The 27,239-nt window shown below is 44.7% G+C and overlaps 2 protein-coding genes across 2 annotated transcripts in view; both read left to right on the top strand.

Moving 5' to 3' along the window:
• Window positions 1-1,572: 1,572 nt before the first annotated feature.
• Window positions 1,573-27,239, top strand: part of dagla (diacylglycerol lipase, alpha) — a 105,877-nt gene continuing 80,210 nt past the window's right edge. Inside the window, exon 1 of the mRNA XM_004913408.2 lies at window positions 1,573-2,483. The gene's annotated coding sequence lies outside the window, so the exon portion shown is untranslated. The remainder of the gene's footprint in view (window positions 2,484-27,239) is intronic.
• LOC116410312 (sn1-specific diacylglycerol lipase alpha-like) lies at window positions 6,878-12,800 on the top strand. Its single transcript, XM_031900545.1, has 5 exons — window positions 6,878-7,453; window positions 7,530-7,741; window positions 7,874-7,975; window positions 9,617-9,830; window positions 11,896-12,800. Exons 1-4 carry the CDS (start codon window positions 7,359-7,361, stop codon window positions 9,631-9,633), a joined length of 426 nt encoding a protein of 141 aa, XP_031756405.1. The 5' UTR covers window positions 6,878-7,358; the 3' UTR covers window positions 9,634-9,830; window positions 11,896-12,800.

Raw genomic sequence — 27,239 nt, 5'->3', positions numbered from 1 at the left:
TCTGGAACAGAGATTCAACATTGGAACTTGTATTGTAAATGCACAAAAGCCCAAACAGCCCTCCCCAGGGCAACATAAAGCAATGATCAATTGCAGCTGCTACCGGCCCCTTTGGCAGTCACCAGATAGCCAAAGACAGGAGCAAGGTTGCCCAGGGAAGTGACTGGTGCAGTATACAAGGGGAAGGAGGAACTTTAAAGGGGTCGGAGTAACTAAAATGACAGCTGGGGGGGTTAGTTCTCCTCTGTTGATGTGCACTGGCATTGTAATCTTGTACACCTGAAAAAGGGAGGTATCCTGAAATGTCTAACAGTACAGCTGGCCTTACATGGGCCAATAAAAGCCGATGAATTGGCCTCTCCAGCTTGCCCTACTGATATGATACAGCAGGTCGGGAGGGACCACATAGGCACACTGATGCAGTCCTTGCCTGACAAATCTCTTAGGCCTGCTGTGGGTCAGATCAGCCTAAGTTGGCCCAGCATGCTGGCAGCCAAAGATTAACTCGCCAAGCAAGGGTATCCCAGCATGCAGGTTCAGCTTTAGGATGTTTGCAGGTCAAGAACCAAATTCATTCTATAAATCACTCCAAAATGCAACACTGCAAAGGAGGGTGCAAGAATGGGTGCTTCTGTTTATTCAGAGGTAATGTTCCCAGGATTTAAAGGATGCGATTGGAACACGCGGTGAACCTGGACCCGTTACACAAAAGCAGCACCTGCATCAAGTCATTGTCTATTTGCATCCATAGCTCTCTGCTCAGGCTGGGGGGGTCCGTAGAACCAGCCTTGGTGGGAATAAAGTGCAGGTGGTGCATTCACTCTTGCGCTTACAGATTGGCCACAAATGCATTCTAATTCAGGGCAGACAGATGCTGCATCCAGTGGGGATTCCTAGTTCTCCCGAAGGGATGAAGGAGGGAGAGAATCAATTGCTGCTGATGAATGAGGTCTGGATGGAAGAAACACAGAGAAACACACAGAGCTCCAGATAGGCCCCTATCCTGGCATATTGTCGAATTGTACCCACCTGCCAAGGGCTGTAGATTCTACCAGTCCAGGTGGCTGCATAACTTCTAAATGGCATTGGCCACCAATCCCCCAACCCCATCAAATCAGAAAGACGTGGACCAGCCTGTTGTATTGGCCAGGGCCGGATGAAAAATGCCATTATGAGGGGAACAAAACAGGAATTGGATACATTCGTCTCCTCACAGGTTTCCCCAAGTAACTGGGCCAGCACAACTTGCCCAACCATCTAGGTAGCCAAATACCCGCTCATATGGCGGCCTTGCCGTACAAGCAGGCAGATCTCAGCATGTATGGGCAGCTTTAGATAAAGAGGGAGAGGGGCCTGGCAATGCAGGAAGGCTGGGGCCATTATCAGTGAGGGTAGGGGGTAGAAATGTGATTGTTTTGCATCCAATAAGGATTATTTATATCTAAGTTGGGATCAATTACAAGGTTTTATTACTACAGAGAAAAAGAAAATCAGTTTTAAAATTCTGAATTGTTTGATTAAAATGGAGTCTATGGGAGACGGGCTTTCTATAATTCGGAGCTTTCTGGATAACCGGTTTCCGAATAAGGGATCCCATAGCTGTACTGCCACTATGCACATAGCATTTTCAAAACATTATCAGAACCCCCAGCCCAATACTGTGCGCTGATAAGCTCTAACGGGAAAGGCTGGTTAGCTGTATCTTTGCTATTATAGCAGCGGCTCTGGGCACACAGCTCCCCTTTCATGCACAGTGGCGGCATCTTGGCGCCTATTTGCCCAGAGGTCTCCAGTCAATTCGGGTTCAGCCCCCCCCCCTTTATTTATTAGGTAGCCCAGTCAGTGGGGCCCCCCAATAGTGCCTGTATAATGGGGTGGGGGCGACTGGGCTACTGATGTGGGGGACCAATAAGTTCCGGCCAGCAGAGGAGCCTTGCGGGTTGCCCCGTCGGCCTTACACGGAGAGAGCGTTCGGAAGGGGCCAGGATACTCCCAAATAACCCAGCGCTGTTTGAGCCCCCCAAGGAGGCCGCTCCCATAGCTTGTCATTATCAGCCCTATCACTCCCTGCACTTGCTGTAACATTGCGCTATAGAATGAGAGCCTGTATCCGCCCCACAAGCAGCCCTATTCCTCCCTAGAGCCCAGGCCCGGTGACAGAAGGGATTCTCCGGGGGGGACTGTAGGGTTTGGCCGAGCAGTTAGAATGGCGGGAAGTGTGGGAGGCAGGAAAGCCGCTCCATGACAGGCTGTAGCGCTGCGCTGTACGGGTGGGAAACACAAGGCCGCTCACAATAGCCGACTATCCCGCACATCCCCACCCAAGCTCTGTCACTGCGGCCGCACCAGTTGCCTTGGTTACCGCCGGTACAGGAGGAGGTTCCGGAAGTGACGTCAGGGTTCGCCCCGGTGGTGGACGTGCCGCTGCGCCGGGATCACGGGAGGAAGGGGTGAGAGCCGAGGCGGCATGGATCGCCCGAGAGGTGAGTGAGCGGGAAAGGAGTGGGTGCGTTCCGGGGAGCCCTGTGGGGCCCTTGTACTGATGCACAGTGATGGGTGGGTGTGAGCAGCTGCCTGGGCTTCTCCTCACCACTGGCAGGAGTATGTGTGGGGTGTATTCCTTCTGCCTGCTAGCCTATATATACATACTGCGCCTTCTATAGTGATGTACTACTGTATAGTGATGTGCTACTGTATAGTGATGTACTACTGTATAGTGATGTGCTGCTGTATAGTGATGTACTACTGTATAGTGATGTGCTGCTGTATAGTGATGTACTGCTGTATAGTGATGTACTGCTGTATAGTGATGTGCTGCTGTATAGTGATGTGCTGCTGTATAGTGATGTGCTGCTGTATAGTGATGGCTATGCACTACTGCTCCTTATATTGTATAGTGATGGCTATGTACTACTGTATAGTGATGGCTATGTACTACTGTATAGTGGTGGCTATGCACTACTGCTCCTTATATTGTATAGTGGTGGCTATGTACTACTGTATATTGATGGCTATGTACTACTGCTCCTTATATTGTATAGTGATGGCTATGTACTACTGTATAGTGATGGCTATGTACTACTGCTCCTTATATTGTATAGTGATGGCTATGTACTACTGTATAGTGATGGCTATGTACTACTGTATAGTGATGGCTATGCACTACTGCTTCTTATATTGTATAGTGGTGGCTATGTACTACTGTATAGTGATGGCTATGTACTACTGCTTCTTATATTGTATAGTGGTGGCTATGTACTACTGTATAGTGATGGCTATGCACTACTGCTTCTTATATTGTATAGTGGTGGCTATGTACTACTGTATAGTGATGGCTATGTACTACTGTATAGTGATGGCTATGTACTACTGCTTCTTATATTGTATAGTGGTGGCTATGTACTACTGTATAGTGATGGCTATGCACTACTGCTTCTTATATTGTATAGTGATGGCTATGTACTACTGCTCCTTATATTGTATAGTGATGGCTATGTACTACAGATCCTTATATTGTATAGTGATGGCTATGTACTACTGTATAGTGGTGGCTATGTACTACTGCTCCTTATATTGTATAGTGATGGCTATGTACTACAGATCCTTATATTGTATAGTGATGGCTATGTACTACTGTATAGTGATGGCTATGCACTACTGCTTCTTATATTGTATAGTGGTGGCTATGTACTACTGTATAGTGATGGCTATGCACTACTGCTCCTTATATTGTATAGTGATGGCTATGTACTACTGTATAGTGGTGGCTATGTACTACTGCTCCTTATATTGTATAGTGGTGGCTATGTACTACTGTATAGTGATGGCTATGTACTACTGTATAGTGATGGCTATGTACTACTGCTCCTTATATTGTATAGTGATGGCTATGTACTACTGTATAGTGATGGCTATGTACTACTGCTCCTTATATTGTATAGTGGTGGCTATGTACTACTGCTCCTTATATTGTATAGTGATGGCTATGTACTACTGTATAGTGGTGGCTATGTACTACTGCTCCTTATATTGTATAGTGGTGGCTATGTACTACTGCTCTTTATATTGTATAGTGATGGCTATGTACTACTGCTCCTTATATTGTATAGTGGTGGCTATGTACTACTGTATAGTGGTGGCTATGTACTACTGCTCCTTATATTGTATAGTGGTGGCTATGTACTACTGCTCCTTATATTGTATAGTGGTGGCTATGTACTACTGCTCCTTATATTGTATAGTGGTGGCTATGTACTACTGCTCTTTATATTGTATAGTGATGGCTATGTACTACTGCTCCTTATATTGTATATTGATGGCTATGCACTACTGCTCCTTATATTGTATAGTGATGGCTATGCACTACTGCTCCTTATATTGTATATTGATGGCTATGCACTACTGCTCCTTATATTGTATAGTGATGGCTATGCACTACTGCTCCTTATATTGTATATTGATGGCTATGCACTACTGCTCCTTATATTGTATATTGATGGCTATGCACTACTGCTCCTTATATTGTATAGTGATGGCTATGCACTACTGCTCCTTATATTGTATAGTGATGGCTATGCACTACTGCTCCTTATATTGTATATTGATGGCTATGCACTACTGCTCCTTATATTGTATAGTGATGGCTATGCACTACTGCTCCTTATATTGTATAGTGATGGCTATGCACTACTGCTCCTTATATTGTATAGTGATGGCTATGTACTACTGCTCCTTATATTGTATAGTGATGGCTATGCACTACTGCTCCTTATATTGTATATTGATGGCTATGCACTACTGCTCCTTATATTGTATAGTGATGGCTATGCACTACTGCTCCTTATATTGTATAGTGATGGCTATGCACTACTGCTCCTTATATTGTATAGTGATGGCTATGCACTACTGCTCCTTATATTGTATAGTGATGGCTATGCACTACTGCTCCTTATATTGTATAGTGATGGCTATGCACTACTGTATAGTGATGGCTATGTACTACTGTATAGTGATGGCTATGTACTACTGTATAGTGATGGCTATGTACTACTGTATAGTGATGGCTATGTACTACTGTATAGTGATGGCTATGTAGTACTGCTCCTTATATTGTATAGTGATGGCTATGCACTACTGCTCCTTATATTGTATAGTGATGGCTATGTACTACTGTATAGTGATGGCTATGTACTACTGTATAGTGATGGCTATGTAGTACTGCTCCTTATATTGTATAGTGGTGGCTATGTACTACTGTATAGTGATGGCTATGTACTACTGTATAGTGATAGCTATGTACTACTGTATAGTGATGGCTATGTACTACTGTATAGTGATGGCTATGTACTACTGTATAGTGATGGCTATGTACTACTGTATAGTGATGGCTATGTACTACTGTATAGTGATGGCTATGTACTACTGTATAGTGATGGCTATGTACTACTGTATAGTGATGGCTATGTACTACTGTATAGTGATGGCTATGTACTACTGCTCCTTATATTGTATAGTGATGGCTATGTACTACTGCTCCTTATATTGTATATATTGTATATGTATATCTGCCCTTATACCATACAGTAACACATAGGTGTATCTGTCTCTATAGTAACCAGCAATGCATAGGTATGTCTGCAAATTCTATTCTACACGTGTGCCCTGTAGCGTATTGGTATATAAACTTACACTTATTTTGCTATAGCAGTTTGTGCTCATCAATCTCCATTTCTGCCCTGGGGGATTGTAATCCAGAGACATTCCACTCACAAGTGCTAGCGGAATGTCCCATGATATGTAGATAATCAGAATGGCTATGGATGATGAAAACTGATGCGCCTTACACCATGATGGAGCCTCCAGAAACAAGGACTTCAGACTCATGGCAGACCAGGTTTAAAGGAATTTAGTGAAAAAATAAAACTAGGTCCCATGTGCCCCCCCCCCCCCCCCCATAAGTTGCTGACTGACTTAGAGAGCTGTGAAGAAGGAAGTAGTGTTCTGGTCATTATGTTAGACATCTGCCTACTAGAACTTTATAGATTATATTTTTTCTTAACTAACTAGATTAGAAACATTTTTTAACTGGCACATACTATTTATTTACCCATTTTTTTTAAACGAAACTGATCCTAATATTGCAGTGTTTTGTCTCAAGTTACATACGAATATATTGTTTCCTATAGGGGCAAAAAGTCAACCTGCAGCCCAAACTGTTCCAACTCAGACCCAGCCCAATCAGGTAAGGGAAGGGGCGGGGACAGTGCGAGCATATAAATAAGCATTTGGCAGGGGACGGAGGGAGGGATAGCAGCACAGTGACAGCCTTGGGCACAGTTCGTTCCATGTAGTGTTTTTCCTTTAGCCCACCTGCCCCATGGGTCCCACTGGTCCCGCTAAGCCCACACATCACTACTATATGCACTGTTGGCACATTAGGGCAATGGGGTTTTTTTTTAATCAGTCCTCAGGGAGGAGGGTAAAGTCTTTGGGACGGCTACGAATAGAAGGAACATATAACAGTTTGTCTCTGTAGCCTCCCAAATAGTCATTATTCTTTGCCTATGTAAAGGGTGCATGGATTTGTCAGAGATGCAACACAAAATTATATGACCGATGTATGAAAATGTTGTTTCATCCATTTAGGAACCGTTCCAAACATATCTGGGGCATCAAATGTGTGTTCATTCTAAATCTCACCTTTTATAGCCATTAGGAAGAAGAATCAAGAACAGAAAATATGACTTGCCAAATTGCTCCCTACCTGGCCCTTCCCCGGGCCCCCTAAGGAACCTTTGCATTAGAGCCACAAAGTCACATGTGGTTCACTAATTTCTTAAACCACTGGCACATAAATATATATATATCTATATACCTGACTTATATAAAGGTGCTTATAGATTGAATGTTTGGTTTGCAAAGACTCGTAGAACCAGTGCAGGACATGGTACTGTCCCGTCCAGCTTCCAATCTATGATGAATTACATTGTTGCTCAATTATATGTGATTTTTTTGTTGTGTCCACACTTAAAATGAGCTGAATGTATATTTATTTTGAACAACTGTAGGAAGTGGCAGTGGCATTTAATGGCATTCTTGAAAAGCAGGCTTGTGTCACTGTGGGAGGTGTGAGTCTGTGCCCATGGGCCATAATCACTTTGTTTCATTTTCCACTAAAAAGGAGGCGGCATGGTTCCCTTTGGGAGGGTCACAGCTGTTAATAAACCCATATTTTATATGACTGGATTACTATTGGATAACTGTTTGCAGATGGTAATGAATGTTGCTGTCTTCTGACTATTTATATTAATGGATCTCAGTAATGGCAGGCCGCGGTGGCGCGGTGCTCGCTGCTCGTCATGCCAGGAATTGTTGTTTTCCGCTGCCGCTGGTCTGTGGGCAGCGATGATTTGGTGCTGCCCGGAATCTTCCTCTTCGTGCTGCATAGTACCTGGTAGGGAAAGATTTGCCTTTGAAAGTCCTGTGCCATCATCCTCTAAAACCAGAATAACGGTAATGTCTCTTTGCAGGTTTGTTATCCTGTCTGTGGTTCTCTTTGGACTGACGTATAACCCACACGAGACATGCTCCCTCAACTTGGTAGATCATGGTCGGGGGTACCTGGGCATCCTGCTCAGCTGCATGATTGCAGAAATGGCCATTATCTGGCTGAGCATGAGAGGGGGCATCCTATACACCGAGCCTCGGGACTCCATGCAGTATGTGCTCTACGTGCGCCTGGGTGAGTGTCAGCAGTGGGGCAGGGAAGTATAGCATGCTGTATAGATTCTGCGATCGGTAGCATTGGAGTCATAGTGATATAGAGAATAACATGATTTATTCCTGTTTTTAAAACCCCCTTTTTGTATTTCAGCGATCCTGGTGATTGAGTTCATATACGCAATCGTGGGCATTGTCTGGCTGGCTCAGTATTACACGTCGTGCAATGATGTCACTGCCAAAAATGTCACACTGGGTAAGGGACACGGCATTCTCTCCATCTGATAGCCTTTAGCCTCCCCTGTATGAGCAAGCAGTGCATAATTAGCTCAGCATTGCTTGGGCTCTGTGGGAATCCCTCATCCCACCACTGAGGTTTCCTGTATAGTGATACCAGTGCCACTGGGGCTGAATAGCATGGCCTGTTTCATTGGTTCCTGTCCAGTGTGATTTTGTAGTTTTATAGACATGCCTGGCTGCTTACTGGCTGGGCAAGCTGAGCTACATATTCAGTCAGAAGGGGCTGAGTTGGCAGCATATAGTGGCCCGTGTATGGCCAGCTTCATATACCCTTTGTGGTGCCATCTCCTTGAGCTTGTTCAGATTAGTGCCATACTGCCATATTAAACTTATCATACAGAAGGTGTGCTGGTTCATTATAGTGAGTGCAAAGTCCATCTATCCAATCCATAGCAGAACATTTCTACTTATTCAGGGGGTAGTTCACGTTTAAATTAACTTCAAGTATAATGTAGAGCAGTGATCCCCAACCAGTGGCTCACAGCAACATGTTGCTCTCCAACCCCTTGGATGTTGCTCTCAGTGGCCTCAAAGCGACTGCTTATTTTTGAATTTTTGGCTTGTGGCAAGCCTACAGATCCTTCTGTAGGCTGCCACTCCACATAGGGGCTACCTAATAGCTAATCACAGCCCTTAGTTGGCTCCTCCATGGACGTTTATGGTGCTTGTGTTGCTCTCCAAGTCTTTTTTCATTTGACTGTGGCTCACAAGTAAGAAAGGTTGGGGACCCCTGCAAATTTAATGTATTGGATCTCATGGATGTTACTCCACGGATTACAGATAAGTACGCACTGACATTTTAGCGGTGTTTTTATTAACACTGGAGACAAACATCACTGGTAGAATAGAGAGTTCTGCATTCACTCACATTATAAACACAGCAAATGTGTATCTTTACTTTATACCAGGCTGTTAAATGAACCCATGCCTTGCCAGGCTACCCAGAAGGTAACCGATAATTTGATACAATTCCATGGTCTACTTAGCAGGCTGTTTCAATAGCCCCAACTGACTTGCCCCAAATGTTAGGGCAGGGGCACACTGAGCAAATCATCAGATTTTCTCCAGATGCATTTTGTACACAGGCAAAGGAAAGTGGATCCACTGTCTTCTGCTGTTTTTTATAGCCCTATAATCAGGCACTGTCAGGCCCGGATTTGTGGGCAGGCCACAAAGGCCTGGGCCTAGGGCAGCATCGGGGGGCAGCATGTGGCTGATATTTCCAAAGGGGGCTAGACGGGAGAGTTTAACAGCCATTTGAATATCCCACCCTGTCCCCATTGCGCTGGACACAAAGAAGCGGAAGGTTGGTGAGAGGATTGCAAGACGAGGGGGTGGGGAAGGGCACGGGGGGGTGCAAACAGTAGGGGGGATTAGGGGAGCCATTCCCAGGGCTGCATGTAAAGATGCTGTGCCCATAGGTGCATGCCATGCCTGTCAATGGGGCTAAACAAAAAAGCAGATGACAGTAGATCTACGGATGATCTGCTCAGTGTGCTCCTGTCCCAAGGGTGAGTTTTGGGGAGACAATTTGCTGCCCTAGATGATCTTGGATCTATGCCTGAATGACTAATATTCCAATGTTTTCCTTTAACAGAGTTAAATCTGAGCTAAGGCCAAACAGAGTCCCCCTAAATGGAGCTTGAAGGGTAATGGCACTCTAGGAGACTGCACGTCTTTTGCTTCACAATGATTTCAAGCTCGGCGGACGAGTGGCAAAATGCTCGCTGATGTCCCTTTGGAAACATCATCATCATCATCATCGTAATCATCTGTAGAGGAACGATAACGAGCGTCCTGCCTCCCGCTAGGTAGGAAATGGCGCCAGAAGGAAACTGCTTGCACCGTCCCTTAGCGCCCTTAAAAATGTTACAGCTGCCCCTACTACTAAATGAGCCCTGGGCTGTGGGCTTTCCAGGGTTAATAGGACACTGCAGAAACATTACATTTGCACCCTAGGCACGTGCCTCTACTGCCTACCCCTAGCCCCAGCCCTGTTAGCATGTACTTTGACTATTGCACTTAATTTCCTCTATATTAGGGACTTCTGGGAGGCGGCCTTAGCAAAGGCTGCATTTTATGGAGTTCTAGACAGTTATTAGGGGAGATAAGCATTCTGGGATTAGTAGGAATAAATTCCAACAACTAAGGGCTCAAGGAGGGATCAATTTCCCAGATATACAGACATACAATCTGGCCTGGAATCTCCATTATGTGCAGACTGGGTTAATAATAGGGAACTTCATGCTCTGCCTTTATTATACCAGGCTCTTGTACCAAATATTTCTTTGGCTTTTCTTTTGTACCTTCAGGAGAGACAATTTTTACTCTCGGTAATAGACACCCCCTTATTATACCCTACAATTAGAGCCGGGCACACAGCACGCCACAGTCTCTCTCTCGCCTTCATTATCACCCTTCCTACCCTTTGTAGCTAATCCACAATTTTTGAATAACTATATTGGAAACCCATTTCTTGTTTGGGCACAACAGGGGGTTACACAGGTGAGACATCTATTATGCACTAGTACATATCTTTATCCAATTTCAGATCATAAAGGAATAGTAACACTAAAACTGATCAAGTTCTAAATCCATTCCATACCCTTCTAACAATACATCTACCCTGTACATTGTTACTTATTTCAGGTGCTTTACATAAAATGACCTTTATAAATTCTCTTCCTGTTCTCAAAAACAGGCGATAGGGCGACTTAAACTGTGCCGGAGCCCACGTGTGGCTGCTCCGCTTCCCTCCCGACATCCCCTCCTCAAACCAGAAGCCAGTTGCTGCAGCTTTATGGAGGATTTTCCACCCCCTTGAGTTTTTATTCAGTGCAATTGATTGCTGTACTTTATATAAAGCAGCACCCAGGTCAGCCATAAATCTAAGATTCGCCTTTTTATGAGAATAGGAAGAAAACTTTTTAATGGTAATTTTACATAAAGCACTTGAAAAAAGAAACATTGTGCAGGGTAGAATATATTATCTAGGGCTATTTTTCTCCTGAGTTATGGAAAAAAAGTTGGTTGGTCTGATTCTGACGCCGGTCCAAAATGCCAGGCTCCAAAAGCAGATAATTACCAAAGTCTGTGGTGTTGTCCTTTGAGTAACCAATGTTGGCATGCAGTTATTCCCTACCAGAGGCATCTTACTCCTCTATGGGCAAATCTTGGTGATACAGCAGCAATTCCAAAAGAAATGATCAAATATTGTTTCTGCGGTTAGTAGACAAGCCCTGCAGCACTGCTGGATATCAAACCTGCCTCCATCACTTGATACCAAGCTCCACTTTGCCTGTTGTACGGATTGGCTGGAAGCTACTTTTAATAGGGAGCACCAAGTCAGGTGTTTGTTTGCCAGCGGGACAAAATATGTACAAACGTTATCTTCTGCCCGACAACAAGAAATCACCTGTGTGTTTCAGTTCACTACTTGATTTATGTCTGAGGAGCAAGCGGGGATAAACCCTCTTACTAATAGAAATGTAAATATATGAGGATATTTATAAATGTCCTGACAATTCTTCACTTGACAAAATCCCTGGCCAGTATAGCTTGTTCATACAAGGTGTAAAGGCTAAGGGCTTACTAGCATGGCACAGATTTTTTGCCATATTATAGAAAGATCCCTTATCCAGAAACCCCCAGGCCCCAAACATTCTGAATAGCAGATCAGATCTTTCTTCTGACAACTTCCTCGACAATATCATGGTTGGAAACTGACCAGCGGGTGGTGCGTTTGTAGCAAATTTCATTCATAATAACACTTGGAATCTTAATAAAAGAAATAATGAATGTAAATTGCAAAAGTGCTTAGAATAGACTCTCATCAGTTTGACATTTATTTATTTTAAATGTTTACTTATCCTTTAGGAGAAGACTGCAAGGACATACTCGAGACAATACTCACAATAAAATAAACCCAACAATCCCATATCTGCTGGGGAAACAGTAAAGCAGTGGGAGCCTTACTTCATAAGTGGTGAAGTTGCCCAAAAAGCCCAACCAAGCTGGACCCAGATCTACAAGATACAGGAATTCATTAACTCAAAATGGCGGCAACACCAGGCCGAGCATTATTCCCATGGACTGGAGGAGTTGCCAAGGTATCAGAGAAAACATGTCTTCCATGTAATAACTTCAGCCAGACTTCTTCTAGCTAAGAACTGGAATGAACCAAGATCCCCCCACAGAAATGAATAGATCAACCAGAGACTCCAGCTAGAACTATGAACACACGGCTCTCAACCTCAACCCCCCAAAACTTCAAATCATTGGAAAGAATGGAAGCTTAGAGAGCACTTACCCAAGGGGGGGGGCCACAGAAGTCAACAGAAGCTACAATTTTATTATTATTGTGTAGGGACCCATAGGGTTAAATGGCCCCTAGAGCATTTAATCCCTACAGGTCAGGGTTGCCAGATTTATTTTTCCAAATTAGCCAACGTTAGTTCTATACTAGCCTAAACTAACCAAAAGCCACTTTGAAAGTAGCCCAAAAATAGCCCAATATGCCCAATGGAAAAAACTTCAAAAAAAATAAATAAAAGTATATATGAGTAACTTGCCTTTGTAAAGCGTATAATCCCTACCCTGGGTGAGAGAGTACAGTGTAACCCATGTTACTCAGCTATTGAGTTAAAATAGAGGTTACAATTGTTACTTTTTATTCCTTATCTTTCTTTTAAGTCTCCTATTCCTCTCTCATTCTAACTAGGGCCTGATTGCTAAGGTAAACAAGGCCCTAGCAACCAGATGGCTGTTAAAATTCCAAAATAAAAAGCCAATTGCAAATTGTCTCAGAATGCCAGTGTTTACATTTAAAAGGTGAACAACTCCTTTAAAACAGAGTTGAACATTACAAATAAAATGGAGCCAAGACCAAACAGAGCATGTCCACCCCCATTAGTTTGACGCCCCCTAATCCCATCTCTTCTGTGTATTGTGGGCCCCACAAACACCCACTCTGGGCTTCCTGCATTGCCAGGGGCCCCTTTTCTACAGCCCTTGCTGCACGTATGAGCAACTTTCTCATAATAAAACCAGGGCAGCTGAATCCGTTCCCTTTACACTTGATCCCACGCTGAAAGCCCTGCTATCCGCATTATCATTAAGCTCCTGGCATCACTGTTCTCCATTAATCTGGTGGTTGGCCCATTTGGGTGCTGTGGTTAAACAATTACTCCTTACAGTGAGCATTAGCTAGAGGGAGACTTCAGGCCATACAGTGCATGTACATTCCGGGTGATTAGGCTTTACGGTTTCCTGTTCTAAATGGCAGAACGGTACATGGAAATATTAACACTTGCGCAGCGTTCCTTCCTGCTTTTCAGCCTTTGGCCCCTGTTCAAAATTAAGAAATGTCAATTAGAATGAATTACAGCAAGAGCTGCAATCTGAAAGTCAGAGGGAGTGATATAACAAAAGTGGCACCGTACGCCCCGGGTCTAGCAACCAATCGGATGTTTGTTTTTAAAAAGGTGATCAGTAAATGGTGCATGCTGATTGGATACTTTGAGTTTCTACCCAATAACGTGCAAATAATTGAACTCAAGGATGAGTAGATATGCCGAGTGGGAAGGGGTAGGAGTCAGGGAAGTGGGGGACATGTGTATAAATGAAAAGAAGATACTTGGGGTACAGAGCATTCAAAAGATATTGAGCATTATCCCCGTATCCCTGGCACATACAGCGGGTACTGAGCATTAACCCTGTATCCCTGGCACATACAGTGGGTACTGAGCATTATCCCTGTATCCCCGGAATATACAGTGGGTACTGAGCATTATCCCTGTATCCCCGGCACATACAGTGGGTACTGAGCATCATCCCTGTATCCCCGGCATATACAGTGGGTACTGAGCATTATCCCCGTATCCCTGGCACATACAGCGGGTACTGAGCATTATCCCTGTATCCCTGGCACATACAGTGGGTACTGAGCATTATCCCTGTATCCCCGGCATATACAGTGGGTACTGAGCATTATCCCTGTATCCCCGGCACATACAGTGGGTACTGAGCATCATCCCTGTATCCCCGGCACATACAGCGGGTACTGAGCATTATCCCTGACACATACAGCAGGTACTGAACATTATCCCCGGCACATACAGTGGGTACTGAGTGTCATCCCTGTCTCCCCGGCACATACAGTGGGTACTGAGCGTCATCCCTGTCTCCCCGGCACATACAGCGGGTATTAAGCATCATCCCTGGCACATACAGCGGGTACTGAACATTATCCCCGGCACATACAGCTGGTACTGAACTTTATCCCTGTATCTTTGGCACATACAGTGGGTACTGAGCACTATCCCTGTATCCCCAGCACATACAGCGGGTATTGAGCATTATCCCTGGCACATACAGCGGGTACTGAGCATTATCCCTGTATCCCCGGCACATACAGCGGGTATTGAGCATTATTCCTGGCACATACAGCGGGTACTGAGCATTATCCCGGCACATATAGCGGGTACTGAGCATTATCCCTGTATCCCTGGCACATACAGCGGGTACTGAACATTATCCTCGGCACATACAGTGGGTACTGAGCGTCATCCCCTTATCCCCGGCACATACAGCGGGTACTGAGCATTATTCCCGGCACATACAGCGGGTTCTGAGCATTATCCCTGTATCCCCGGCACATACAGCGGGTACTGGAGAGTATCCCCGTTTTCCCAGCACATACAGTGGGTACTGAGCATGATCCCCGTATCCCCGGCACATACAGCAGGTACTGAGCATTATCCCCGTATCCCCGGCACATACAGCGGGTACTAAGCATTATCCCCGGCACATACAGCGGGTACTGAGCATTATCCACGGCACATACAGCGGGTTCTGAGCATTATTCCCGGCACATACAGCGGGTTCTGAGCATTATCCCTGTATCCCCGGCACATACAGCGGGTACTGAGCATTATCCCTGTATCCCCGGCACATACAGCGGGTTCTGAGCATCATCCCTGTATCCCCGGCACATACAGCGGGTACTGAGGATTATCTCTATATCCCCGGCACATACAGCGGGTACTGAGCATTATCCCCGTATCCCCGGCACATACAGCGGGTACTGAGCATCATCCCTGTATCCCCGGCACATACAGCGGGTACTGAGGATTATCCCCGTATCCCCGGCACATACAGCGGGTACTGAGGATTATCCCCGGCACATACAGCGGGTACTGAGCATTATCCCCGTATCCCCGGCACATACAGCGGGTACTGAGCATTATCCCCGTATCCCCGGCACATACAGCGGGTACTGAGCATCATCCCCGTATCCCCGGCACATACAGCGGGTACTGAGGATTATCCCTGTATCCCCGGCACATACAGCGGGTACTGAGCATTATCCCCGTATCCCCGGCACATACAGCGGGTACTGAGCATTATCCCCGTATCCCCGGCACATACAGCGGGTACTGAGCATTATCCCCGTATCCCTGGCACATACAGCGGGTACTGAGCATTATCCCTGTATCCCCGGCACATACAGCGGGTACTGATCATTATCCCTGTATCCCCGGCACATACAGCGGGTACTGAGCATCATCCCTGTATCCCTGGCACATACAGCGGGTACTGAGCATCATCCCTGTATCCCTGGCACATACAGCGGGTACTGAGCATCATCCCCGTATCCCCGGCACATACAGTGGGTACTGAGCATTATCACAACACAAACAATTGATTTTGTTTTTTCCTGTAAATCTGCACCCACAGCCGCAAAAACCTTAGAAGCCCCTAGCTCTACCTTTACTGCATTGCTGTAAACCAACCTGAAATCTCTACAGACAAGCAACAAGCCAAGCATGCACAAGAGCCGATTTGTATGCTACATGTACTCCAGGTAACAGGCTCCTTCTAAATGAACTCCCCAGTGTACATTAAGGGAAGCTGTGATGGCATCAGCCGTTGTTGTGTGAACTGATGGGAATTCGTGTATACATTTCTGTGTATTTAACCTCAATAAACAGCTTCTCTCTTGCATCTGCAGTGCTAAGAGTAATGCTTACAGGGTAAATAAAAGGGGTCTGTACAGTTTTGGGGGGTAATAAAAGGTGTAAACTTTGCTGCTGGTCTAGCAACCCATAGCAACCAATAAGCAGGCTGCATTTACCGGCATCTGAGTGAGTTACTAGGCCTGGGCAAACTTTGCAACCTTTATTACATGCCCCTGTTAGTCTTTCCGTTGAGACATTCTCCCATTTAGATTTTCTTCTCATATGTTGGTCTGGCCAACGAGAGCCTAGCAACCATGCAGCAGATTAAACGCCAGGACCCAAAGTTAACCTAAAAACCACAAAATATCTTTATTTTTACTTCACAGAAAGGATCATTGTCATTGGCTCATTCTAGAAATAAATTCAACATACCCCTAAAATCCCTAAAGTGCTGTAGGTAAAGTAGAATTCTCTATGTAAAGTGAGGCCTAGAGAGCTGCAGGACCCAGTATAGTAGCTTCTACATTTAGAAATGAATTGTTTTTTATAAAATGTGGTAGAACTTTTTCATGTGCCAAGTTAATGTACATGGAATTACTGCTAAGTCGATTAGTCCATGTTATTGTATTGGCTGTGCTGTCCCATATATAATATGGTTAATTGATTTTTAATGCAGAGAAACTTTCAGTTAATTGTGGGTGGAATGATATGGTGCCCCAGGCATAGTGCCATACTATCTGATGTTATTGCCTATTCTGTCCTGTACCTAACTTAATTCATCCCAGTCTACTATCCTCCCTACATATATAGTAGTTGAAGCCACAGTTATATTGACAGGACCCACATTATAATGAATTATGAGATCCATTAAATGTGTCAGTAGAAGGCTAGTCCTCTCTGCATTTAACGTCAGTTAAGCAGATTATATAAGCAAGTACAGAGCGCCACCTTGTGGAAATATGGAATATGATTACTAAATCACCTTAGTGATACAGACAAACTTATTTTCCCCCAAGTGTAGCCAGTTGGCTGAAATGTCCAGCAGGTGGCGACATTGTTTCAAATTCATTCTACAGGTGATGCAAAAAATGCATTTTTCCACCACCAAGCACCTAAACAGCTCAGTGTCTGCCCTTCTGACATGTGAGTGCAGTGTAAATTGAATTGCCCTATGTTAGATAAAAGCATGATAACTACTGTAGGCGAGTTATATGGAAACATTACATCCTTTATAAACTAGATATAAGCATTTCAGAAATGGATTGCTCACATTGGCTTACACAAATGTTGCTGTACTTCAACTCACAGTATTTAAACAAGATATGATTCACGTTAAAGCATTCTGAGAGTGATCAGTGTTTAATAAAACTTTTCATGCCTACTCTCATAGGTCTCAGTCCCTGTGTGGGGCTTTAAATGACAGCAGCCCAATAGAAATCTTTGTGGGGATTGACCAGATATTACTCAGGGCAGGTTAGAAAAGCCCTTTGGGCCACATCAGGAGGGTTTTGTGGTCCCTCTGTCAATGGGTCTGCATAGGCCCCTTCAGATCTGGGCACACCCGCTCCACCCCCAGCCCTCGGTCAGACTGCTTGGGTGACATTTCAATGGTGGGGTAGATAAAGACTTGGGTGCAAATTGCTGACAGCAGGTGACTGGGCAAGGGGGGGTGGGAGTGCAGGGGGGGAGTTGAATGAGAGTAGACATGTTAGTTCCCTCACATTTGTTGGAAGTCTCCCTGATTTAAGCCCTTCCCCCTGGACTCCCACAATAATGGGTCCCTTTCCTGCTGTTACACCCAAAACCTAATGTACCCGCTCGATTGCAACGATTCTATAATCGTCACTCGAAGTCCTCCGACCACCAGGCGTGGCCAAGATGGCCCCAGATTACTTTGGATCCAGGTTGGCATCTGTGTTGGCCGGGGGACAAACCCATCAGATCAGTCTGATTTTGCATCAAGGTTGTCAAATTGGTGAAATATCTGCACACTTGGTGCCCATGTTCAGATGAGAGGATCTCTCTGTAAATAGCCAGCTGAAGGCTCTGAATGTTCGAGTGGTATCTGTGCCATTTACCCAGCAGTCCCTAGTGCTCAGTTGGCCACAGGAGTAGAGCATATAATAAATCATTTTCATTTCTCTACCTAGAAGATTCCTGAAGTAAAGGCAAATCTCTTATTTCTGGCTTTGAGGCTGTGCAGCTCGTATAGCGGGAGGCACATGAATCCCTTCCAAGGTAATGAGGCTTCTTGTGTCTTGTGGAGTCGCCTGGCAGATGCTGAGCTCCAGGGGAGTGCAGCTGGGCACGCTGAATAATGGTTTGTTCCCACCACTGAATGTGCCAGAGCCATCCATCATTCTGACTGATCCCATGGAATGGGAAGCACAATTCTAGGTACCCAGCGACTGCACTGGGACTTCAGAGAAATCCCTTTGTGATAAGAAAACCCGCTGGATAACTATAAAAGTTACCCCATCCAGATGAGTGCCAGCTATAGAATATACCAGGGGGGTGGGCATTTGCCCTGGTTTGGGCCCCTACACTTACTGGGCCCCCTTACTATTATAGTGTCCTTTCAAACCTCCTGCGGCAATCCCAGAATCCTTTGCCAGACATGGGTTGGACAAGGCCAGCGGGACACCAGGAAAAAACCTGGTGGGCCCTGTCAACCCAGACTCAATCCTCATTTTTGCTCTCTTATACAAAGGATACGACTGCTGGGGTCAGTGACCCCTATTTGAAAAACACAGAATAAGAAGGCAAATAATTAAAAAGACTTTAAATAATAAATAATGAAGACCAATTGCTTAGAATTGACAATTCTATAACATATCCCTTTACTGACTGTGGCCAAGTACAACTGTGGTGCAGTTACTAAATGCCCCGCTAATAGCATGCTTATAAAGAAAATTCTCAGAAGTGTAAATGTTGTATATAGCTTCTCCTATACTGGAATGGGTGTATAGAGAAGTACTGGGTGCCACATGAGCAGTAATATAACACCATTGGCAGAAATAATGCAAAGGATTGTGGGAGTATGACCCTGACCAAGCTGTCTTCTGGTCCCCCCGTGATTCTCACACTCTTTTTGCAGCCTCTGGGTATTTCAGGTTATACACCTAGCGCTGGCCCTGGCCCTGTGTATCCGCTAATAAGGGCCATTAATGTGCTCCGGGGAGAGAGTCATGGCCGGCCAGGAAGGAAGCCAAACAGTTAAGTAGAAAACAATTAGCCTGAGTGAATATGAATGGTTCAGCTGCCAAGTGGTTCATTTTTCCAGGATGGAGGGAAGCTTGGAGAATTACTCAGTGGGCTGGAAAACATGTTAATCGTTGGGTTAAGGGGATGATTAAGGAAATAATAGGTCCATTATTAGATTAATGGGTGACCAGTAGAACAAGGAGAAGCCAGGGGAACAAAACAAAGGGGTCATTAATATATGCCCCCTGCAGGCGCATTAAGTTTTGAAAAATCTCAGAGCACTTGGGCCAAGGGTATATCTGCCCATATATCTGCCCAAAGTTATATCTGCCCATATATCTGCCCAAAGTTATATCTGCCCAAGGGTGTATCTGCCCAAGGGTATATCTGCCCAAAGTTATATCTGCCCAAGGGTATATCTGCCCATATATCTGCCCAAGGGTATATCTGCCCATATATCTGCCCAAAGTTATATCTGCCCAAGGGTATATCTGCCCAAGGGTATATCTGCCCAAGGGTATATCTGCCCATATATCTGCCCAAAGTTATATCTGCCCAAGGGTATATCTGCCCAAAGTTATATCTGCCCATGGGTATATCTGCCCAAGGGTATATCTGCCCAACGTTATATCTGCCCATGGGTATATCTGCCCAAGGGTATATCTGCCCAAAGTTATATCTGCCCAAGGGTATATCTGCCCATATCTCTGCCCAAAGTTATATTTGCCCATATATCTGCCCAACGTTATATCTGCCCAACGTTATATCTGCCCAAGGGTATATCTGCCCATAAGTATATCTGCATAAAAAAGTCAGCGCATTTTGTAGAGCACAGTGAGGGCAGGCGTAACAAAGTGTCAGTAAATGAAGCCTTTGCTGATTACGCCAGTTACACATCTATAATACTAACAGCATAAACAGTGCTAATATCATAAAATCTAAAAAATAAATAAATAAATTGCATTAGTTCTCAGAACAGCACTTGTTTCTTGCACAGTCATCTTGTTTTTATATTATTTGTTTCTGGATACTTTGTCACAGCTGCGGGCAGGTATTTATTTAATTTGGTCCTTGCCCTTTTGGGTATGTTGTAAGAGATGGTACTTTACATGCCCACCCGTGGCTGGCATATGGGCATATACTATTTTGGTTATAATGGGGCAAAGACGTTTATCAGTTTAATATCAGTTAATAAAGCTGTGGCCGACCTTTTCCTTGAATCTATTTAATATCACGTGAATACCCCCACAGTCTGCAGGGAGTCGGGTACCTTTGCGGGTAGGATTTCTGGTGCAGGTATAGTAGAGTCCTGCATCAGGTCAGGTACCCACAGGATAGCCACAAAGCGGCCGGAATCTACTTGATGTTCCCACCATGCGGGTAACCCACGGGTACCGGACCCCCTGCAGCAGGGAGGCCATTTAGGGGATGACAAATTAAAATCTACTTGACACGATGTTAAGATGACTGACGTTTGATGGTACTTCTGGTTTATGATATGTCACTTCCGTTCAGCGCGACGCTTACTGTGGGAGTAGGTTGGAGTTTGCATGGGGATAAGTGGGTAAGCGGTGTGAGTCGGGCTTAGGGTAAGCGGGTACAGGTTGGGTGCCGGTCACTAAGGTATAGATACGGGTTGTTGGGTTGTGTTGTGGGTCTAATCTATATATCTTATAGAAAGACATCAGTGTGTGTAGCGCAAGGTTGGTGTAGGACTTGCCATGGCGAATGCTGGTGGAGAATACACGTAAGCTCAGTATTTCCATCAGATCCTGCTGTTATGTCCCTGTTATAGGTACAGGCACAGGGTTCACTTAATCTGAACAAGTAAACCATTCGCATTGCATTGGCCCTTTGAATCCCCAAAGGCCTACAGAGCAGTGGCAATACTATGGGGGTGGAGCAAGGGGGCCCCCCAATATGATTGTGTGACTGCATGCCTCTAAAATTGTCCAGCTAATATTGGAAGAATGTTAAAGTATACAGTGGGGATGATGCAAAAGTTCCCTCTCCCCTGGGGATTTAGCCAGCTACCCTTGGTTATCCTTGGTTGTGCCTGTACCCTTATTAAATGGGCTTGTTTATCTGGCAGCGCATTGGGCATCTGGAGCAGATGGTACAGGAATTATTGATGAATGATATGAGATACAAGTTGACACTCTCCATCCATCATCCCCTGGAACCAGTGCCATAGGCCGGAAATCCCCAACTACAGAAGAGCAAAGTATAGGTAAGTCCCAGCTTGCGCATACACATGCCTGCCACCACTGCATAGTAAATCATTGATACCCAAATTGTACCCCAAAGTATTAACATTGTTCAGAAATTGTTAGGAAATCTTTCTAAAGCTAACGAAATACATTGCCTAAAATATTACCCTATAACTATAGCTCAGTCCAACTTTTTCAACAACAGACCAAATATCCAATAAAAACCAGTGTTCAGGGACACCTTAGGCCTCATTTGCAAAGCCAAACACGGCATGCATGCAATTAGCTATTTTTTGCACTTTGCATGCTGTATTTGCCTATCCAGTGCCGGCCGGGATGCCTGGGGCCCACCGGGTCTGTCAGCTCAAGGGGGGCCCTGCAGTGCTGCACTTACTTGCTTAGTGGGGCCCCCCTGCAGTCAGTAACCTGCAGACTTGGGAATTGTGGGGGAGGAGATGGAGTGCCTGCATCTTCTTTCCCCTACGCAGCTTTCAGGATGCTCATTTGTCACTAACGTACTAAGGGCAGTGACATATTAATAATTCTGTACTTCCTAAGCCCAGTCTCACAATCTACTAACCCCAATGATATGTTTTATACAAGCTATATATTCTTTTTATGTGAATATTTAAATATTTTGAAGTACTTATAAGTACTTATGAAGGACATTGAACAAAATCCCTGCCTCAATCAAGATCAGTAGCACAGGGATCACTTATGACTTATTCCCTGCTTTTATTTCTTTATTATTAGCATCATTTTTCACCCATTTCTCCCACCCCTGCCCCTTGACTTTACCTTCTCTTTTCACTTACCCTTTTCCCTTGCACTACAGGTGTCCATTGTCTCTAATGCTCACTGACAATACTATGGGACAATAAAAAGGCAAGAACACCAATAGAATATGTATTAAAATATTTATTTATAAAATAGATATTATTTTGATATATTTTGGATTAATTCCTGTTAATTTAGGTTGGAAAGGACTCATGTTTTTAAGTTTAAGTCTAAAAGAAAGATGCCTATTTGCTAGTTGGTCCAGAGGAAGGCGAAAAACCACCATCTGAAGCCGGAGCCAAATTGCCTCAGAGGGGAAAAAATTCCTTCCTGACTCCCAAAAGGGCAATCGGACAAGTCCCTGGATCAACTTGTACTAAGGGTTTATGTCAGTGTGTATGTGAGGGGATTAGAGAGAAGATGTGATTGGCTGTTTGATGGGGAGTTTGATGTGTGGTGGTGGGGAACTGAAGAAAAGAAGATGATTTAGACAGAAGAAACTGTCTAAAATGAGAGATGAGGATTCAAGTAAAGAAATTTGTGTCTAAGAGAAGCACAGAAGGTGTGTGGTGCTGTGTGTGTATGGGGGTGATTTGAAAAGCCAGTGCATAGAGGGGTTAGAAGATGAGAAGATAAAATAAGGAGGAGTTACTGGTGGGTGCAAGTTAGCAGTGGGGTTAAATAAATTATAATAGGGAAGCGCCTCTGAGGAAGTTGTGGGGAGTTGAAGAGACAACCATTTTAAGGGACATCAGTTTTGGTGGGAGCTGTAGGGTGTTTTGAAGCTAAAATGTCAATTTAAAGATATTGTTGAAGATGATTTGAAGAAGAGGCACCGCAGGAAATATGAGGGGCTAAGTATAAAAAGATGTTTTGAAGAGGAGGAAATATTGGGGGTGGAGTATCTGAAGATAAGAGAAAGCTAAAGTTGAATGAAGAGACCTTGGGTGAAGCTATGGCCATTGGAAACTAAGGTGAAGCTATGATTGTTTGAATGCCGCTGATTGAGGTGAGGTGCTCTGATGTTGGGCACCACTGTTGGTAGATTAAAATACAGATGTTGAATGCAAGGACTGCTGGTGGAGTTGCAGTAATTTAAAAAGGAGACACTATTGTTGGACCTGTTCTAGCTGCAAAGGATCGTGTTGATGGAGCTGCAGATGCTAGAGGTGTGGTAGTCTGAGGAAGAGGATGGAAACTATACAGTTGGAAAGTGAGGTGCCACTGGTGGAAATTGCTGGAAAGTGAGACTGCTGTGGAGCTGTGTAATCTCAAAGAAAGACACCACTGGTGGCGATGTGGTGGTCTTAAAAGGATGTAATATTCCCAGAGCTTTAGAGGGAGGCAAAGACGCTACTGGTGGAGTTGCTGGGATCTTGAAGTCACCATTGGTTGATCCACGGCAGCTTGAAAGGAGATGGTTCTGGTGGAGCTGTAGTTGCCACTGGTTCTGTTTGGGAAACGAATAAAAATCAGTAACTAATATATCATTATAAATTCTTATACACAAGCATGGTATTTAAGGACAAAGCCTTATTCACTGGGGGGGGGGCAACATCTTAGGGAGTTATTTCCCCAGACTGGTGCTCATGTTATAAAAAAATGCCATGGCATAAAGTGGCGCATTACCACCATCTTCATTTGCCTTCCCAGGCATCCCTAGGGCAATTCCATTGTGCCTGTGTGAGTGTAAGCCTGCAGGTACCCCTGGGAAAGGTAAGTAACATGGCAGGGAGGTGCTGCATAAAACATAGCGATTACATTTCCTGGGGGGTTGAAAAATAGGGTTATTTAAAAGACATGGTACCTTTCTCTGCAGATGTTCCTTTCTCCTTGGATGCTATTCAGGAGATTCATCCTGGGCACTTGATGTTATTGGCCACAGGATGACACTCAGGCAAAACCCTCCAGGGCCATTTGCTGAGCCACCTGCTGTTCTGGCGATGTTTCAGTTGCGCAGAAGTCACAGGCTCGCTGTAGATGTTCCATGGCCCCGCGTAGATGTTTCCTGGCTTGCCCTAGATATTCCATGGCCCAGCGAGGCAGTAGATGTTCCCTGGCTTGCCCTAGATGTTCCCTGGCCCGCCGTAGCTGTTTCCTGGCCCAGCGAACTACTCTCAATCCTGTATAGATAAATAAAATCACAGTAAGGAAAAAATCAAAACTGAACAGCTACAGACCCCATTTTTATACATATAACGGATTCCCTCACCTCTCTTGGCCGGCCGGTTCTGCACAGCTCGAAGGTGCTCCTCAATTTCAGCCCTGATGGTCTTTGTAGGGGGCAGTTCAGCAATGAATGGGTGCTGTAGTAGCTCTTCCGCACTCCATCTCTGGGAAGGATCCTTCTGGAGACAGGACTCCAAAAAGGATACAAAATGTTGAGACCTAAAAAAAGTGCCAAGGTGAGAGACATGAGCTGAAAAATCTTCAACACTAAATGGAATGACTTTGATAAATGGTGTTTATCTATAAATACAGGGTATTGATTTCTTTTATGAACCTTGTTTAATTCAGTTCAGCTATGAGCTATGTAGCCAGTTGGTACCCAAGGTTTGGAGGGACGGGGGTCCCAGGAGTATAGATATAAGATATATAGAGAACCCCGTGGGGTTTCTGTTGTACACTATATAGGTGAAAACCAGATCATTATTTCCAGGGAGGTATTACCTAGTAACTTCTAGCTACAGCCCAGAATATACATATTAAGTTTAAGTTAATGGATATATAGTTAATAGATTTGGAGGCATGTGTGCCAAGTGCCAAATGTAAGTTATCTATCTATCTTGCTATCTGGCTGTCATCTGCTTAGTTTTCACATATTTATGGAGAAGTGAGAGAGACACACAGAGTTGCAGTATCAGCATCGCACAGTGACATGAGCTGGGAAGGACTCACCAGGTCCTTGATTTGAGCCTCGGAGAGTCGTTAGCAATGATCAGGTCCGACACTAGCTTCTGATCGGCGTATGCTAAAAGTTAAAAACATATATATATGAGTCCCTTCAAACATGAAGCTAATTCCTTGGTTACAATGTACAGAGACCCACAATTGTTGTGATTCACTTACGTGTTTTTCCCTCGGCCATTTCGATGGCAGTGATTCCCAGGGACCAGATGTCACACTGGAAAAGAAGACACCAAAAAGCATTAGAAGGAGAGAGTTGGGTTAGCGGGTGAGTCAGTTACTTATTACTGGGTGGGTTCTATCGAATTGGCCTTTACTGAATAGAGCACCCATTTGTGCAGACACATAAATGCCATTGGGTCCTCCTACTGCTCCTACAACATACTTTGTTGTCGAATTCCGGTTCCCTGTCCCTCCTCCTAAAGGCCTCGGGCGCCATCCAGTGCGCAGTCCCATCAGCCTGGTTGCACTTCCCTGTCTGTGGGTCCAGGTCCCAGCAGAGTCCGAAATCGACTGAAATGACAGATTAAACATATAAATGGAAAATTCACTTTTAAGGGTGAAAACCCTGTATTATGATACCCTCTGTACTTTATTTTTACAGCTTCCTCCCCTATAAACTATAAGTTTTACTCACTGAGTTTGATGTTCCCCTTCTTGGTGAGCATCACGTTGGGGCTCTTGATGTCCCTGTGAACGGCCCGGTGGTGGTGAACGTGGTGGAGAGCCTGGGGAGATTGAGATGTAGGTTATAAGAATATAACAGACATTTGGCTAAATATTCCCAACAAAGACACCTGGGGTTAATCCAAGTTTACCTTCAATACCTCCCTGCAGACATAGCCAATCCAGGTCTCCTTCAGGGATTGGCCTTCGGTGCTGTCGATCAGGTCGTACAGGGAGCCGCCGCTGCAGTACTCAAGGACAAGCTGCAATAGGAAGGAATGATTTCAGGCCGTGTATGTATTTTATCGCCTCCAATGGAGGTCTCTTTGGCACATAAGGGATGAATGTGATGCAACAAACAATTTCTTACTTCCAGATACTCTGATGACTCCTCGTTTGGAGCAGGGTGGTGATAAGCTCCATAGTAAGAGGCGATGTTCCTGTGCCTGCTGAACTTCAGGAGAAAGTTTACCTCTCGGCAGACTGACTCCTCATCCTGGAGAGGAAAAATAGAAACCCTTTAGCTCACATAGGCAGCCACACAATAGGGATGATATGGAGAAAGGAACTATAAAGAAACCTTACCCGAGTGATGTTGGCCATCTTGACGGCTACCTTACCTCTGCGATGGTGATGGCCCTGTAACACACACAGAAAGGTGTAACTGACATTCAGTATTAGCTGGAAATATAAAGACTCATATTGGGAACAAAATGACAGAAATATTGAGTTATTAAGAAATGGAAAATGTGCATAGCAGGGATAGTGATAGCACTTTCAACTTGCTTTCAGCTCCCCCTGCTCTCTAGGAATTTGGTTGGTCCCTTACCATGAACACGGCTCCAGTGCCGCCCTCTCCGATTTGCGTCTCCTTGGTCAGCCGACCATCAGGAGGCTGGGAAAAATAGATAAATAGAATTAACAGGGGATTTTATTGATAACATAATATTCCACGAGGTAAAAAATATGTATTAACTACAATTTTGGGTAGACCGGAAGGAGACATTTGGGAAGGAGGGGCATGAGAAACACATGAAAGACAGAGGCAATTGGAAGGTGTGAGGTTCATAAAACTGGGGGGGCATCACCAAACCAACACCCAAATTCTATGCTCAAGTCTAGCAGCCCCTACAGGGGCTTTCTACTCACCTTATATATTTCGGAGAGGCATCCGGATTCAGCCGGCCGCTGAGGGAAAAGTAAAAGATTCTGTTACTTTAAAGGGACATTATTAGGCCCAACACTTGCTGAGTAACAAAATGGCAAAATGGAGGAAGGAATGAAGGAACTGTCTGATAAAGTGTCTGATTCTGGGATAAATTGGCCCCATATAGAACCAGATATTTATTCAGGCTCATTAAAGAGCCCCATATGGGCAGAACACTGCTCTGTGTGTCACTGAATGGGTTAACATTCTATACTTTACACCAGGGATCCCCAACCTTTTTTTACCCATGAGCCACATTCAAATGTAAAAAGATTTGGGGAGCAACACAAG

This window comes from Xenopus tropicalis, chromosome 4 (assembly GCF_000004195.4).
Source record: "Xenopus tropicalis strain Nigerian chromosome 4, UCB_Xtro_10.0, whole genome shotgun sequence".
Taxonomy (NCBI): domain Eukaryota; kingdom Metazoa; phylum Chordata; class Amphibia; order Anura; family Pipidae; genus Xenopus; species Xenopus tropicalis.
Note: the sequence above shows the minus strand (reverse complement) of the source record. Positions and strands in the feature narration are given on the sequence as shown.